The sequence below is a fragment of the Notolabrus celidotus genome, chromosome 15, assembly GCF_009762535.1.
Source record: "Notolabrus celidotus isolate fNotCel1 chromosome 15, fNotCel1.pri, whole genome shotgun sequence".
NCBI lineage: Eukaryota > Metazoa > Chordata > Actinopteri > Labriformes > Labridae > Notolabrus > Notolabrus celidotus.
In genome coordinates this window covers 24,519,132-24,536,105 of record NC_048286.1, presented here as the reverse complement: position 1 = coordinate 24,536,105, position 16,974 = coordinate 24,519,132, and the positions used below count along the sequence as shown (strand labels likewise).

General features: G+C 39.1%; 1 protein-coding gene across 1 annotated transcript; it reads right to left on the bottom strand.

Moving 5' to 3' along the window:
* Positions 1 to 1,637: 1,637 nt before the first annotated feature.
* On the bottom strand, positions 1,638 to 16,006 carry LOC117827138 (plasminogen activator inhibitor 1 RNA-binding protein-like). Its single transcript, XM_034703633.1, has 9 exons — positions 15,505 to 16,006; positions 12,016 to 12,235; positions 11,598 to 11,738; positions 7,855 to 7,926; positions 7,473 to 7,547; positions 6,998 to 7,184; positions 5,619 to 5,684; positions 5,266 to 5,457; positions 1,638 to 3,410 (listed from the first exon to the last, which is right to left on the bottom strand). The coding sequence occupies exons 1-9, from the start codon at positions 15,758 to 15,760 to the stop codon at positions 3,351 to 3,353; spliced, it is 1,269 nt and encodes a 422-aa protein (XP_034559524.1). The 5' UTR covers positions 15,761 to 16,006; the 3' UTR covers positions 1,638 to 3,350.
* Between the last annotated feature and the right edge of the window lie 968 nt (positions 16,007 to 16,974).

Sequence of the window (16,974 nt, the reverse complement as noted above, 5' to 3'; positions counted from 1 at the left end):
TACAACCATCCAATGGAAGACAACCCACAAGAGAATGCGGAAGTGGAGAAAAGGTAAACAAACTATTAATTCAGAGTTCTGTTTTTATGGGGGGAGATTTGTTGTTTTTCAAAATTAATTCCAATTACACCTAAAATCATTGAAAATAATGAAAGGGCCAAAAGCACTTAAAATATACGATTCCCTAAAAGAATTCCCCACTGAACTGTAAAATGATTCCCTCTCCTTACTCAACTTATTTTATTATGTATTTTCTATGTATGTATAATTTTATCATTTGCCTTAAATTAACCACTCAAGCTGTATTTTTTCTGTGTCCTTAATGATTGCTTATGTATGATGCTCCTTCTGAATGTACCCAGTGTTTGTTATGTACATCTAAAATAAAGTTTAGAAAAAACAAAATAAAAACTATTTATTCAGCTCTTTTTTTAATATTTTCCACAAGGAGCTATTTAACAAAACACAACATTAATTGAAAAGATTAATTGCATTGCACTTTAAAATTGACTACAAGAATGAAAAAGTACTGAGCTCCTCAGGATTTTTTTTTTGCCTTTTCTTTTCTATTAGTTCTTGTCAACATTATTAGTACTTCAATTTAATTTACTAATTTATCTTTTTGCATACAGGTACGGTATTATACAATTTAGGTTGATTTACTATCTTGTCAAGCTTAACCTATATCTTAAAAACTCTTTGTTCAGCTGCAAACTTTGAAAACAAAGAAAAAAAATAGTTTGTTTGCTGAAAATACTTTGAATGGTCCAAATACTGTTACCTTGTACATGCTTCAAACTGAGACCACAAACGTCCAACTCTCAATACAGAATATGTAAGATACATTATAGTATGTTCTTCACACTGATACTACCTCAATAATTTCTCATAATTTTTTAGGATGCTTTTGGCCATCTATCTAAAATCCTGCATTTGGTTTTATATCTTAATGTTAAATAGAACAAACAAAAAATAATATAAATATTCAGTGGCAGCCAAAAACATAAAAATCACATTAATTACATAATAAGGATTTAATGCATTTTTCTAGCTGTGTCAATTGGTTTAAAATTCAAAGTTATTGTTTATCTTTTTGGGTTACAGTTACCGAAACTAGCAAGACTACATCAGAAGCCCTGAAGTACCAAAAATACTTATCTCCAGGCAAAATAAGATTTTTTTTTCATTGAGGACAAAGTTGAGAATATGAAGAAACTATCAAAAACTACTACTCTTAATAATTTTACTTTCAACCTAATGTTTCAACATTTCAGCTTAATTCCCAATATGAAATGGAAAGGCAATCCACTTCTAACTTCTTAACCCAAAACGCTTCCATAATCTGGAGATTTCCACTATTGTGAAATTTTTTGAGGTAGTGGGATGTGGTGCTATTGAGTTCAAACATCCTTTTCAGACCTATTATTATGAATCAGGGTAGAATGAAATTTTTAAAAATCTTTTTACTTGTTTTAGTTAGGTGTACCTGAAATAAATTGTCTTCCAAATATAAATATAACCCCTCTAAGACCATCTACATCTCTGCCACATCTCACTGGGATTTACCTTGGATGACGTAGCACTGAAGTCTAGAACAGCTTCATTATGCTTCAATAGATTAAAGAGTCCACAGCATGTTCATTTACACTTTTAAAATCACAGTTTCGATTTCAAACAACCCAACAGCCACTGGTGGAGTACATGTAACACCTCTAAAGCAATTTATTAGAACAGGGATGTTTGCAGAGAAAGTTTCACCGTCATGTGGCTCAAACAGTCCTACAAGAAAAATATGCTCCAGCCGTCTGTATCAGTGCATCACCAGCTAGTCTTTGCAGAGCACAGCATGTAAAGCTTTAAATTCACTCAAATATGGTCATAATCCCCCCCAAATCCCACCCCATACCTAATGTGAAGTATACCCACTTCATTTGAAATTCACTGGAAATGCTGACACAGGTGGCTTGAAGCACCGTTAGCTTACTTTACATTCTGTAGCTCATGATTGTTCCACAATGACTGCTGATGTTTCTTTCAGACAAATTATGCATTTGGTGCTGCTGCACGAACAAAATAAAAATTAGAAAACAGCAAATATGGTTTACAGAGAGGGGGAACACAATCTTCAGAGGGCTGGTGCAGATAAAACCAAGTGCTTTGAGATCTGAGTGACGGTACAGATACTCTAAGAGTAAGATATGTCCATGGTCTATCTATTATTCTCACCTACATTTCAACAATCACATCTTCAAAAGATACCAGAACTTGCAGTCTGCCGTTTGTTTGAGAATGGCAAGTTCATAGCAGAGGAATACTTAAGATCTAAGTAACTAGCTGTCAAATTCACACATTCAACATCTCGCTTTGCTACACACACACATACACACAATCACACACACTCTCTCACACGCTCTCACATTCTCTCTCACACACATCCTCAAAAATAAAAAAAATACAATATTTGCTTTGTGGTCCTGAAGTTAACATTAGTACAGTCTGTGTGACCTACAAGGACCAGCCTAAAGATATACATTGGGCCCTGGGACAGCCTGAAAACACAGGTAGCACATGTGGATCAGGAGATACAAAGCATTACTAACAACTGGTCCACCAAAAAAAAAAAAAGGCAAGCTATCGACAGAAAAAAAAGAGAAAAAAGGAAAAGAGGCATTTACTTCACTGCACGACAAGCAGAAAAATACCAAGCTTTAGTAGGAAGTCCCTTGACCTAGTTACCCATCCTGAATTTGTGCCTCACAGAAGGATGGGTACTCAGGGTCAGAGTAATTACACTTTAAATGCATGTTAAGCCATACTTCAGATAACTAGGACAATATTCCTATGTAGTGTAGTGCTACCACATCAGTGTGTTTTTACTGGGAGGAAAAACTCCAGTAGAAAGTCTTTTCTAAGATGACCCCATAATACTGAGCTGAAGTCATGAGGGGGAAAAAGCACAAAAGCTTCAGGGGAATTACACACACTTCAAACTAATTGCAGAAATGCATTGATTCAAGCAGCACAAAAAAAAAAAATCAATGAAGTATGCATAATCTCTGAAAAGAAGGGGGAAAAGTATGAAAACATCCCTGCTTTCATGTTCCTAAATACAAAACTTCAGTGTAACAAGAGGTCCTTTTTGTCTTTTGTTCTCCTTTAAAACGGGTAAAATTTTAGTCCTCTGGTGGTGTGAGTGGTATGGGATGACAGTCTTTTTTTTTGTCATTTAAAATTTTTTTTTTTCTTCTTCTTTCTTTTCTTATATATTTGAAGATGTGGTAAGCATGCAAGCCTCGTAGAGGAGGGACCCGGAAGGGCTGATGGATGGGCTGGTGGTGGAAAAGGAGCCCTTAGGCCAGAGCTGGGAAGGCCTCAGGATCATCCACGTTGGGGACTGACACTCCACTAGCCTGTGAGGAAAGAATAGATTTAAAAAAAAAAACCTTAGCAGTGCTCATGCTAAATCTGATGCCACTCATACATGTGTGGTTAAAGCCATACTGAGCATTTCAGTGTCTTTCACCTCCTTGTTTAGCCTCTCCAGGCAACAGTCTTAATGTTTTAGGTTAGGTTGTAGGTTAATCCCCCTGTGGGGACTTTTTCAAGCAGAGTCCTACAATCTATCTTCTAATGAAGTTAGCATTAAATCAAAGCAGAGATAAAAATCTTATAAAAGCATTCAAATATTTAACTGGTTATACATCCTTTCAGAAATGTGCACTTTTTCAAAACAAAGCCTCTCAAACATTAAACAAAGTACAAAACCTTCAACCACTGAAATTCATATCTACCTCAGAGAATAGTTTTCAGAAGAGATACGACTTTCAAGTTCTGATTCAGATATGAAATTGATATTAAGCTTTTAGGGATCCATCTCATCCTGGACATGCACTTTTTGAGCTGCTACCCTCTGGCAGATGTTTTAGGACATTAAAAGTAAAAACAAACAGACTAAAAAACAGTTTTTATTCAAGAGCCATTACTGCTCTCAACACTGCTTGAGTATGGGCTTTGTGACTAATGACTTTGTGCAATATAGTCAAGTGCAATAATAACAAACTGTGCAATAATAAGACTCCGTGATTTGATTTGAATGTTGTGTATGACAGTGTTTTTTATTCCTGTATTTATTACTTTTTATACCTTGATTTTTGTTGTTTTTGTCACTTTTAAATGACACCTAATGAGGACTGCACCTTTCAATTTCGTTGTACTTGTCGCAATAACAATAAAGGCATTCTATTCTATTCTAATGTTAATTTTGAAAATAATGTCTTAATGTCCTTAAGTTGAGGACCTAAAAATAAACTTTAATTCATGTTACTTTAAATAGTTCCCAATCATGTTTACTCCTTTTATGTCATTTAATCCCATTTATATGTCCATTGGCAATATTAGACAGACTTTAAAGCTGACATCCATTCCATCTTTTGCATTTGTTTGTTGTTTCTAATGTGCCTGTGATCTCAACGGCATTGGAAATGAGGGAAACCTAAATGTTTTTTCGAGAATAAATAAAGGTTTTGAATTGAATTGATTTAGACTATAATCACTTACATGGTGAGCATTATATATGACCTCTGGCATGCAGATACTGTAGCTAACGTTATGTTGCTAATGTGACTGTCAAATGGCCCAGCGTTGTTAACCAAAGTAAGAACAATCATTCTTAACATATCTCAACATCTAGTTGTTTGTTGTAACTTTAGAAAATTATTGTACAATGTTGCTCATTGCTCATTAACTAGCACAGAGTCCCTCACAGTCATCTTGTGCTTCTTACATTTCTCCAGAAAAAAAGCAACCAGAGGGGGTTAGGTGGATTCACTGCCACTGACAGTGACCAAATGAACAGAGTTAACTTTTGTAAAATAATGAATATCTCTGGGTTGAACATTTTTGGAAGCACCTGGGATAACATGAGTGCACAAATCACCACGGGTCTAGACTGTTTGAGAAATTGTGACCAGAAAATGTTTGTGATGTCATGCTCTTCTAATTGTAATTTTAAAAGTTAATTATTTCTTGTCGTCAATCATTCACATAACTATGCACTATCACTCCGCCAAGCCCCCCTCTGACATGAGGTCACTGTGTGTGTGTCTAGCATCATGTGGTCACTGCTCTGTTATTTCAGGGATGTGTGTTTCACTGCAGGTTTTCCAACTCAGTGCTTTTACAGCGTGTCCGCAGTCAGTGAGCTGAAGCTTTTGTCAGAGACACTAAACCTTTATTGTTTGCAGTGACAACAGCTTTCATTGTTACCTTTTCGGAGCGTCCTCCCCCGCGTGCCGGCCTGCTGCCTCCCCCTCCACCGCGGCCTCCCCGGCCTCCACGAGCTCCCCCGCGCCCGCGGCCGGGGCGGCCCAGGTCTCCAAAGTTGATCTCCAGTTGAGATGTGATGTCGTTGGCTGGTTTGCGGAAGTGGTGGTCACTGGCGTCGTCAGGGTTGGCATGCTGAAAATAAAACGCCACAGTCTCAATTTCTGCAACTGCAATAAAACCATCACCGTTTCCTCACAGGCAAGTTTACACAGATAGTTGACACTGAATATTTTTATGGACTGTGTGGATAATGGAGGAGTGTGTGTGTGTGTGTGTGTGAAGGCTGCACGCACCTTTGGGAACAGAGTGTGTGGCTCTACTTCTGTGTCTGGGGTGTCAATCACAGCTCCTGCAGGCCTCTGGAATATGAAAACAGAAGAAGGCTTTCCATTAATACGACAACAGACACACAAGGATGTTCATCTGAAACACAGTTTGTGCATGCTACAAAGGTCTAAGATGTTCTACATAAATACATCAGTCATGAAGAGAGAGAGGGAGAGAGAGACGGAGAGAGAGACAGAGAGAGAGACAGAGAGAGAGACAGAGAGAGAGAGAGAGAGAGAGAGAGAGAGAGAGAGAGAGAGAGAGAGAGAGAGAATGTTAGGCCTTCAAGCAGTCAGCTTTCAGATTATGTCTGAGGTGTTGGCAGTGCTTCAGTACCGCTCATGTATCAAAGAACCGGGTCCTGCATAAGCAACCTCCTGATTAAAAATAGAGCTGAAACAATGACTCAATTGCTAAACAGACAGAATTGATCCACAACTGTTTCGTAACGGACTAGTTTCATTTGTTTCAGACAAACAATTACAGCTTCTTGAATTTGTGGATTCGCAACTTTAGGGCTTTTATCCTTTTTTAAAGGAGAAACAGGAAAAATTAAACACATTAACATGTGCTTTATGGAACTGTGCTGTGCATCTATAAGAATTTCTTACACTTTCATACACACCCTTAGACGAATGGAGAGAATAATCAGTAAAATAACTTGAAAATCTACCCTGTGAAACAGCTGTAGTTTGCACGTGTTTCCAGAGAGTCTGTTTGATAATATTTTTAAATAACTATGATTATTTTTATCCCATTAGATTTCATTTAGATTAAGTGTAGTAAGGGATCTGAAATAAATAGATGATGTATGTGCTGTGTTAAAAATAAATATATGTGAGGCGCTGGTGGCCTAGCTGTCTATGCGCCCCACATACAGAGGCTACAGTCCTCGTCGCAGGTGTCGCCGGTTCAATTCCAGGCCGTGATCCTTTCCTGCATGTCTTCCCCCGCTCTCTACTCCACATTTCCTGTCTCTCTTCAGCTGTCCTATCGAATCAAGGCAAAAAAGCCCCAAAAAATATAACTTAAAAAAAATATATATTCATGTACTTGCTCAAATCTCTGCTGGTGTTCAAGTTTCCTACATTTGCTCATCTTATAGTTCCTGATGTCTTCATTTTGAAGTATTGTTGCTTGTGTGCTGTATAATTTAAATGAATTGAAGTTGTGACATTTGTTATACTTAAAGCACTTTTACTGTGTCAAGAGTACTTATGCAGTTCCCAAAAGTTCCAAATTCCCAAACTGTCAACTGTGTGATGGGTTTAAAGGTTTAAAGCAAAGCTGGTGTTCAGTGAGCAAAGTGACTAAAATGTAAAGAAGTTTTAAACTCATGCAGCACCTCGGTCACATCTTCACTCTTGGACTTGTGCAGCACGTATCCCTTCTTCCACTGGCTGTCGGCTCCTTCGTTGGGCTTGCGAATGTTGAACTCCACCTTGGTGCGCTCCTTGTCCTGCATGGCCTTCCACTCGTCCAGGGTCATCTCTTTGGGGCCTTCATTTTTCACCTCTTGAACCTCGTTTTCTCTGGAAAGCCAGCACACAACAATGTTGGACCTTAAAGCTCAGAGTGCCAATCCTCTTAGCTCCAGACATGCTCTGTAATCCCCATGCCAAGAGGTCAGAAACAATGTTGATCCCATTTGCACTAAAGCTTTGTGATAGAAGTGCACATGAAGAGGTACTCTTGTGATGCAGGGCAACGTGATGGTGTAGAACTCTGCACTGACATGTTCTTTTGTAAAAAAACATTAAATAACTTGACCTCCAGATGTCCGCTGAAACCTAAATATCAGATAGTAAGTGGATACTCACTTGTTCTCAGAGCCGGCAGGTGCATTTTCCTCTCCCTCTGGAGTCGTCTCAGGAGCAGCGGTCTGTTCAACTTCACTGGAAACAAAGACACACAGATGATCACCAATACTGAAACATTATCTCTCCACTGCCTCACAAAGGCACAAATACACTTTATGTCTGATGCAGTTACACTTTATTTCCCATGGTACACTTTGGTACATGCAATGCCTTTATGTTTAGACACTCCTTTATCTAATGCACCACTGACAAGATTGAACTTCTCCATTTACACACAATAACAGAGCCACTTAACAGAGCACACTCACAGCACCACATGTCAGTGATGCGCTACCATCTCTGTGCAGTGTTGCTCACATAGACCGACGCGGTTTAAACTCACCTCACTTCTTCCTTCACGGCGCCCCAGTTGTTTGAGCCGCCTCCACCGCGCTTCTCCTCGCCTTTCTGGTTGCTGAGGGAACAGAAAGGATAACACGTTAGTGTATGTGGTCTAAAACTCCTTCAAGCCTCTGAATATTTGTTATAAAATGGCAAAAAATCATATATAATATTAACTGAGAGTCTTATCGAGCATCTACAATCATTTGGGTGAATATTAAGTCAAGAGATGGAAGCTCTGCAACCTCAGAGTGAAACATGCCAACGAATCACTTGATGCTCAGTTACACATTTATTGCTGCCCATATCATGGTGTGCTGAAACATTTTTAATACTGCCTGTAATTACTACTATTTAACCCATTTGTAACATTTGTATTTATCTAAATTCCATTTGTTACATTGTATATCTCTAAATTGTATTCTATCTTTATTTAACTTTTTTATTTAACTTATTTTATTTTACTAATTGGAACTTTTTCTTGATTGTACTTATGTCTGGGTTACTGCAACAACTGAATTTCCCCTCCGGTCCAGGGGATCAATGAAGTAATAGCTTATCTTATCTTATATCACGGTGTGCATCTAGCAGCATACCATACCATAGCTGAGACAACCCTTATTCTCAAAGCTATGGATGCAAGCTGACTTATGTCTCTGTAGCAGGATCTACTGCAATATCAGGATGAAACTAAACTCCACTGGCAATGATCAACTCGTGCCAGGAAATAAATAGACAGGTGCTGAAAGGACGCAGATAGAGACACAGCAGCATGTGACTGTTCCTATGAATGGTTCACGGATGATAAATGAATAACAGGTCCGGGATTGTGGGTATCCCACACCAAATACTGAGTTTCTGTGCGTCTGGCACTTGCATGGTTGTGTGCAGGACAGACGGATCAGCCTGGATCACTGGCGCTTCAGCTCCTTCTCGCTCCCCTACACACATTTATGCTGTGAAAATGGGAAGAGACTATCAGCCGACCACTGTGCGCCCTTCTGTCTGTGTGCTGTTAAAAAGGAAAAAACCTAACTCAGTAGTGGGAGGCAGTAGAAGAATAGCTATACATGAAGTCTATTTTGTCACAGAGCGGTCAAGGGTACTGACAACCCCCCTCCGTTTAAAAAAAGGAATTTTGGGCACTGAATTATTTCAGAACGACCACATCCAATTCAGATCTTATGTCAGGAGAGTTGATAAATACTTACAAGATAAGACTTCAAATTAACTCTGTTTTTCTAATTCATTTTTGGATGTTCAATAAAGAATTTTGTTTCCAGTGGCTTTAAAGCTAGGGTTGGTAGTCTCGGAAAACTAGCATGAATTTGAATGAAGCATTTCCTCATGACTCCGTCAGAGGGGACAGGCCCGAGGTAGAGCGAGAGGGGCAGTAAATAGAGTCAGGGGAAGCAGAGGGTGGGGACGAGGAGTACACGCCGAGGGAATGTACGCGCAGGAGGCGGGCAGAACGGCAGGACGGGATTTGAATGGTTTAAATTTTTGGCACCCAAAAAACGGTGATTGGTTGGTGTTTTCCCAGGTTTACTCCGGCTGTAGATAGCAGCTTTTTTTGGTTCTTTTTTAAGAACACATTATGTATTGATTGCCATCAGGACATAAAGATCCTTTTAACCAGTACAACAAAAAGTGTATCTAAATCTGACTACCAACCCCAGCTTTAAAGTACATAAGGAGGAGTGATGCTGCACAAACACCACCTTCCTGAACTCACGTCTGTATTTGGAACAAGCTTAGGGAACAGTTCTTGGAAAAAGAAGTGCAATGCTGATCTTAATCTGAGTGTTGAAAACAAGACTTTCTCAGGATCCTGCATTAGTTTCAAATCCACACGAGCATTGTAAAAAGTACAACATTTAACGGTTAACACCAGATGATTAAAAACAAACTAAAGAACAGGACGCTGGAGTAACTAGTAATTAGTGACCCCTCCAAGCTCTTCTGAAGGTCTTTATCACAATGGGTGGGCAATATGGCCGAAAATTCACATCCGGATTTTTTTATTTCTTTTTTGCTGAATTACAATTTTATCACCATTTATTGAAAAAGGGGCTGTTTTGCAAGTTATTAACGGGTACAACTGAAATTATTTGCCTCTTTCAAAAATAAGGTAAACAACAACAACGCTCAGATAAAGTGCACTCCTGCTACATAACGGTTAGCTTCTTAAGCTAGAATATCAGTGTATTCACTTCATTTAGTTTCTGAGGCAGCACTCTGTATAAAACTATTCATCTTAATAATAAGTGCATAAGTAAAGCAATAAGTAAACCTGAAAGGCATCTTTTTAATTTATTACGTGTGACAGCTTTGAAGCAGGTGACAACGACATGGAGACAACAAAGTCCACCTAAAATCAATTTATGGTTAAAAACAATTGAATGTGTATTAGAAGATGAAAGCATAATTTATACTATAAGAGATGATGTGAAAAAAATGCATAAAATCTACCCTAAAATCAGACTTGGCAGAATGTACAATTTCATAAACTTACATCAAGAATAGATAAGCACTAGACCACCCCCTTTTTATTTTTACTTTATTTTATTTTTATTATGATTATTTTTTGCTTTTGCTTTTTTTTTGTTCCCTTTTTCTTGAACTGTGTTAATTTTTATTTTGTGTGTGGTTGTTTTGAGTTTGGCTTATTTTATTATGTAATTTTTCATTTAACGTATGTAACAATATGGGAAAAAAAATACAATGTACTTGAAAGTACAGTGATCTGGAAAGTTGAAATTGTTTTGCAATGAAGTAATAAAAAAATAATAAGTGTATGCACGAATTTTGGCATCATTCACATGGTAATCTAAATATATGTAGGGTTTTTTCTACAGGGTTGGTGCATACGTTGAGGGTTGTACACGTTCCAGTCATGATGTTTAAATAGTAACTTTCTTTTGTTCTGCTCTGATTGTTAAAGATTATTCGGAAACTGTTCAGTTGAGAGTTGAGACTCTTTCCCCATGATGAGTGTTGTTTTAGACTTATTTAACCTACAATAAAAGACACCCCTCTACATTTTAACCAAGTGAACCATGGGTTGTTTTTACTTCTTAATGGATGTGTCCTCAGATAATTAAACAAAATCTAGTGACTTTCAAAAAGGAAATATTCTCAAAAATGCAGAAGGTAGTCTACCTCTAACTGGAAAGAGACAAAGACACCATCATCTTATCAAGTCTAACTTCAGAGTTCTAAATAACCATATAGTACCCATACAGGCAGAATCTGGTGTAGCAGTTCAATCTCCCTCAAACAAACATAAAACCAACATTTCATTATCTAACCTTGTATTTTGTTTCAAATAATAAAGTTAGTCTGATTGTTTTTTAACCAGTGTGAGACTCTGTCTTTGTGTTTACTATCTTTGCGTATGTGTAATCTGACACCAAGAGACAACCTTGCTGCTCTGCTAATGAGCTGATACACTTGTTGTCACAAACACTCAGAACTCGCATGAAAGCTCTTTCAATGCAGTGTTGACATACTCAGCATACACAGCTTATTAATGCAGTGGATTCACTTGATGTGGTGGCCATGCAGTGTGTTTAAGCCTGTTGTCTGCATTGAAGTGCAGAGTCTGTGCATTATAAATGATTTCAACATGCGTCCATGTTAATGTTGAGGTACAACGATCTCTCTGGATTGGTGGATCATGGACATGTTTGAATCCGTCAAAATGTAGAATTGTCCTATCACTTCTATTTAGGACTGACTCACGATTTGTCGCTGCCGCTGTGTCTGTCAAAGTCTCTCTTCCCGCGGGAGTCGAAGCCGTCTCCTCGGCCCATGCCCCGTCCTCTTCCACCACGCCCACCCCGGCCGCCACCACGCCCTCTTGGGGGCCTGTCTCCAGAGGGCCTGAAGGTCAGACATAAGCACAGTCAATTATAAACAAGTGAACCAACATTTCTGATTCAGAGCAGAGATTGGACCCTTTTGAAACAGGTGACATTTGACACTTTGGTGATCTGATATCAGTGCAAAAAGCTGAGAAAGCCCAGATGACTTGTGATGTGATGTTGAGCTTAAATGCGCAATTACTTGACGTTTGTGTATGTTCGTTTATCACACCATGAAGTCTTAAGATAATCTGCATGTTTAGCCTCACCCCTCATCATTCATCACATTCACTCACTTGTCTGCAGAGAACTCTCCTCCTCCTCCTCCTCCTCCTCCTCCTCCTCCTCCTCCTCCTCCTCCCTCAGGCTTGTCTTCAGCTGGCTTCTCAAAGCGGCGCTCACGTGGAGGTCTCCGGTCTGGCCTCTTGTCTCCGGGTCGCCCTTCACCCTGTCCACCCTGATGCTGAGATCCCGGCTGGCCCTGCTGGTCCGGTCTCCGGCCCACCCGCCTGATACCTGAAAACACAGAAACCATCAGTTTTTTGTCTTGATGAATTTGACTGACAATAAATACTTGCTGCCATCGGCGTTTCTAGACCATTTTTGGAATTTTATACCAGCAACGTCCCTAAAATTTGAGTTGTTTTTTTTTGTTTTTTTACTGTATATTTTTTTTAACAAGCTAGAAAAGTTTCAAACCACACAGTACTTGGTTGAAACGTAATATTTTAAAAACAAAAATACAGCAGCTCCAAAACTTATCAAATTATATAATACAGACAAGAAAGAAAAGGCAGAGAAAAACATTGAAAAAGTCAATTTCTGTTAATGTGTTTTCCATGTTGTGCATTGCATTTCAAATGAAAGTCAAAAAATAACTCCAATGTCAATTTTTGGTATTTTTGGTACTCACTATAGCAGGGGTTCCCAAAGTGTGGGTCGGGACCCCCTGGGAGGTCGCAGGACACTAATGTGGGGTCGTGAGATGTCTTCCAGAATTGTTTTTCTTTTTTAAATGATTTAAAGTTGCCTATATTACCCATTATTCTAAAAAATATTGATAAAAAGTTAAATTTCAAATAAAACCTTGCAGAATTAAAAATGTTTCATTAGTTTTCTATCTATCTTTGTTACCTGATGACTCTTAAAGTTAGGGTAAGTTAACAATGAATTAATAGATGCATTAGTAGCAGCAAGTTAATTCACAGCACCACAGGAAATACAGCCAGGTGTGCATGTAGGTGCTTAATTTTCTACAGACCAGCTAAATGAAGTATGAAACAACATTTAATCACTTTGAGGGGGGGTTGCGAGTATTTGGTACCTATATTATGGGGGTCGCGAGCTGAAAGGTTTGGGAACAACTGCACTATAGGGTGCTGGTTTACTCCAGTAACATACACACTGTTTATGTATATGTTGAGGAGCTGCTGTATCAAAATGAGTCGTCTTTCCCCGTGAATTAGTAGAAGTGTGAAAAAGTATCGATCCAGCATTATATCGCGATACTTTGACCTCCAATATGATATATTTCATCTCTTAATATCAATATTTTTGTAATAATAAAAAATTCACATTTTAGCCGAGTTGGAACTAAAATACAAGTTGTTTTCAATCAAATAGTTTTGACTCGATTTGTCCTTTCAATTTTGAGTAATATTGTGTGATTTACATATACACCATCCTTATTTTTTTCTTAGTGAACTGTGTAGAATATCGCAACATATAAAAATATTGTGATATCGTGATATATCGGAGGGCGACAGGGCTTACTCCATAGCTGCCCCCGCCCTCTTGAACTCCCTCCCCAAACACATACGCAACTCCACCAACCTACAAACATTCAAATCCCAAGTCAAAACTCATCTCTTCAGAACTGCTTTTAACTATTAATGATCCACTGTGTTTCTAATTTGTTTCTTTTATTGTGACTCTTATTGTGTGCTATTTATCAAGTGTCTTTGAGTTCTCTGAAAAGTGCTATATAAAATGTATTATTATCATTATTATTATTATATCGTGATACTATCGTATCGTGACCCAAGTATCCTGATGCGTATCGTATCGAGAGGTTCTTGGTAGGGATGCACCAATCCTAATTTTTTAGGTCCTGATACCGATATCGATACCTGGGCTTTGGTATCTGCCGATACGATACTAGCCGATCCGATCCCGGTATTGATTTAACAATCTCTATTCCTTAATGTGAGGATATAATCATGTTTTGGCAACTTCAGGCTTTTCTGACTTTGTAAACCAAAATAAGAGATAAGATTCAAACTGACAGTATCATTAGTCAAGAGATTATAAATATGTAGCAGCAGTTTGGTGAGTTAATCTTCATAACCGACAGATATTACAATTCATCTGTAAACCTCAGCAGTGGATAAGAGGAATTAAATATTCTGTATAAAAAAAACTGCTTCAAATGAGAAAAAAAATATACGTCAACATAGTGTTTCCCACAGAAGTACAGTGTCCCTGTGGCTGGGAGGAGGGCTATAGTGCCCGCTGTAGTGCCATATGGATCGGCGATATATATCGGCCCCTTGTCGCCGATATCCGATCTAGCTTTTTGAGTCCGATCTAGCCGATATCCGCTACCATTGGATTGGTGCATCCCTAGTTCTTGGCAATACTCACCCCTAGAAATTAGGGTTACCATATGTTTCTTTTATTATTCCAATCCATGTATCTTTTGCTGTGGCTCAGCATTTAAATAACCTTTATCAGATTTGATGGTTTAGTCACAGACTTTCCCAAAAATGCTTTTCTTTCACAAATGTGAGAATGAAATTGCATTAAAATGTACAAAACATACTAGTATCTGTAGTGGGACGGTCGCTATTGGACAACTACCTTAGGAAGTTGGGAGGGTGAGGGTTGGCAGGGTAATGGGGATTTATTTTCTATTGTCTTATCTGTCCTTTCTGTTTAATTGGGGATTTTTGTTATATTCTATGCAGATACTATGTCCTATCTGACTCTTATATTACATCTTTTTGTACTGTCTGCAAAAATTTAATAAAAAGATATGCAGAAAAAAAAATGCACAAAACTGTGAAATTTACCCCTTAACATCTGATCCTAGACTCGCCCCTGCTTGCTGCATTGTAGTATTGTATTAGCAGGAGTGTCAGCTTTCATGCAAAGTAAAGGTTTAGTCTGCTGGTTTACTTTCTGTCTGTCTGTCTGTCTGCTGTAAGTTTCCCTGCAACTATCATCACCACAGCTAACAGAGGGCCTCTCATTCATTGACACACTGCTGTTGTTTGTGATCGCAGTTTAAGACGAAAAGAAAAAAAGTATTTACTCAAGGGCGATATTATCAAACCAAACAAAGAGCAGCCTGTCTAGTTCTTTCAGTATCCGGGTAAATATTCTGCGCATTTGCTTTTTGCAGAGCCTCCAGCTGCTAACAGAGCTGCGCAGGCAGAGCACGAAGCAGCAGCAGCAGCAGCAGCATCCTCCAGCAGCAGCAGTAACACAACACCAACACTGACACTACACCTTCCTGTCGGATGCTGCTGCTGCTGCTGCTGCTGGAGGAGGAGGAAACCATCTTTGAAGCACAGGACGAACAGGTGCATTCACCTGAGCTCTCAGGATGATGCAGCCTCCTCTAGTAGTGCAGCTAACCTCAGTGAGAGCTTGACCTCACGCTGTGTTTGTCTCTCTCCAGCTAACGGAGCTAGAGGATTCTGCACATGACAGATGATGCGATAAAACACGAAGATAAACCCGCGGAGTGACCCGTGGATAAATGAGGGGGGGGGAGCTGGTACCTTCTTTCTTCAGGGGGACAGGAGCCTGGGACTCATCCTTCTTGTCCAGCAGCGGGTTCTTTCTGTCCTTCTGTGACTCCTTCTTAGGCTGCTTGGCTGCTTGTGCGGCAGTCTTGGTGGACCCAGCGGCGGCCCCCTCCTTCTTCTTGTTTTCAGCAGCTTTCAGGATCTCGAACGGGTCGGACTCATCGTCCAATAACTGGTCGAACCGGTTGGTTACGACACAGCCGAAGCCTTCTTGCAGGTGTCCGGGCATGATGGCGCCCCTTCAGCGGGATTCACCTCCGATTCTACGAGGCTTGATGCGAACGATTCGCTGGATGCTGCCACAAGATGGCTGGGAGAGCTGCCCCTTCTCTTCCGGTGCGAGCTCCATCCGGGACATCGAGCCGCGCCGCACGCACCAATCTGAGCACACTGTTTTTATTTACATTATGTAACGACGTGCTGTCATCTATGGCTGTCATCATGTCCTCAAGAACTAATCCGGGTTTTACTTTCTGAGGGGATGCTTCATGTAAGGAGAGCTGTCAGGGACTTCAGTAAACCAGGTGCTGCTGTGAAAAGGGGAGACCATCTCACATAAATTCAACTGTGTGTACTACAGTAAAAATATCACAAATTCACACTTCACAAAAATAAAATATGAGTTTATCTAAAGGCAGACCAAAAAAAGGTCAAGTCAAATAAACAGAGGGAAAAACAAACAAATAAATGGTTTTCAAAAAAGAATAAAACATCACTCAATGCCAAAGTATTTCCTTATTTTATATTCTGAAGTGCACATAAACAGATACATTAATAAACAACATTAATTTAATGCTAGATACAATTGTAAATAAAATTAGATGGACAGAAAAATCAATAAATAAAAACTTGACAAAAAGCTAGACTTAAAGCTGCTGTTGTTAGGAATGAATTTGGAGAAAAGGTCATAATGCCCATCTGTACTCATCGGTAAGTGAAGTCATTTGAGACTATTGCGAAATCTCTGCGTTTTCCAATGCCTTTGTATCAAGCATTGTTATTATTCCCCTTGTTCCCTTTATGATGGACCAATCATAGCTAATCTCCAATCCTCTGTCCTGATTGGTTAAGGGGCGGCCCCTGCTACATCCTCTGATTTTTTATGAGTCCTGCACTATCATGACTGCACACGCCGATCTGTGTTGGGGGGCCAAGAGGAAATCTGGTTGGGAGGGATAGTATTTACATTCGAAGTCCCTCTGTCTGAACAGATGTTTACTCTGTGGCTACTAACATCAGCTTTAAAAAGTATTGGGTAAACTAAACAGAGATAAATAAGCCTTTAATAATTGCTCAATGTAAAGCCTGCCTGAAGAATAACATTTAAAAAAGACCACTGAAACACAAAAGCCAGGTTAAATGATACAATTAAATTAATAATTCAATATTTGTTTTAGTTAATATTTCATACTATGACAAATGTTTCAAAAAGAAAACAAATTT

Excerpts from the sequence above, each read along its gene's own strand:
- LOC117827138 (XM_034703633.1), bottom strand. The coding sequence starts at position 15,760 with ATGCCCGGACACCTGCAAGAAGGCTTCGGCTGTGTCGTAACCAACCGG. Across the intron at positions 12,236-15,504 it reads TGTCCCCCTGAAGAAAGAAG|GTATCAGGCGGGTGGGCCGG; the intron begins GTACCAGCTCCC and ends CTGTGTTTTCAG. Across the intron at positions 11,739-12,015 it reads GGAGAGTTCTCTGCAGACAA|GCCCTCTGGAGACAGGCCCC; the intron begins GTGAGTGAATGT and ends TCTGACCTTCAG.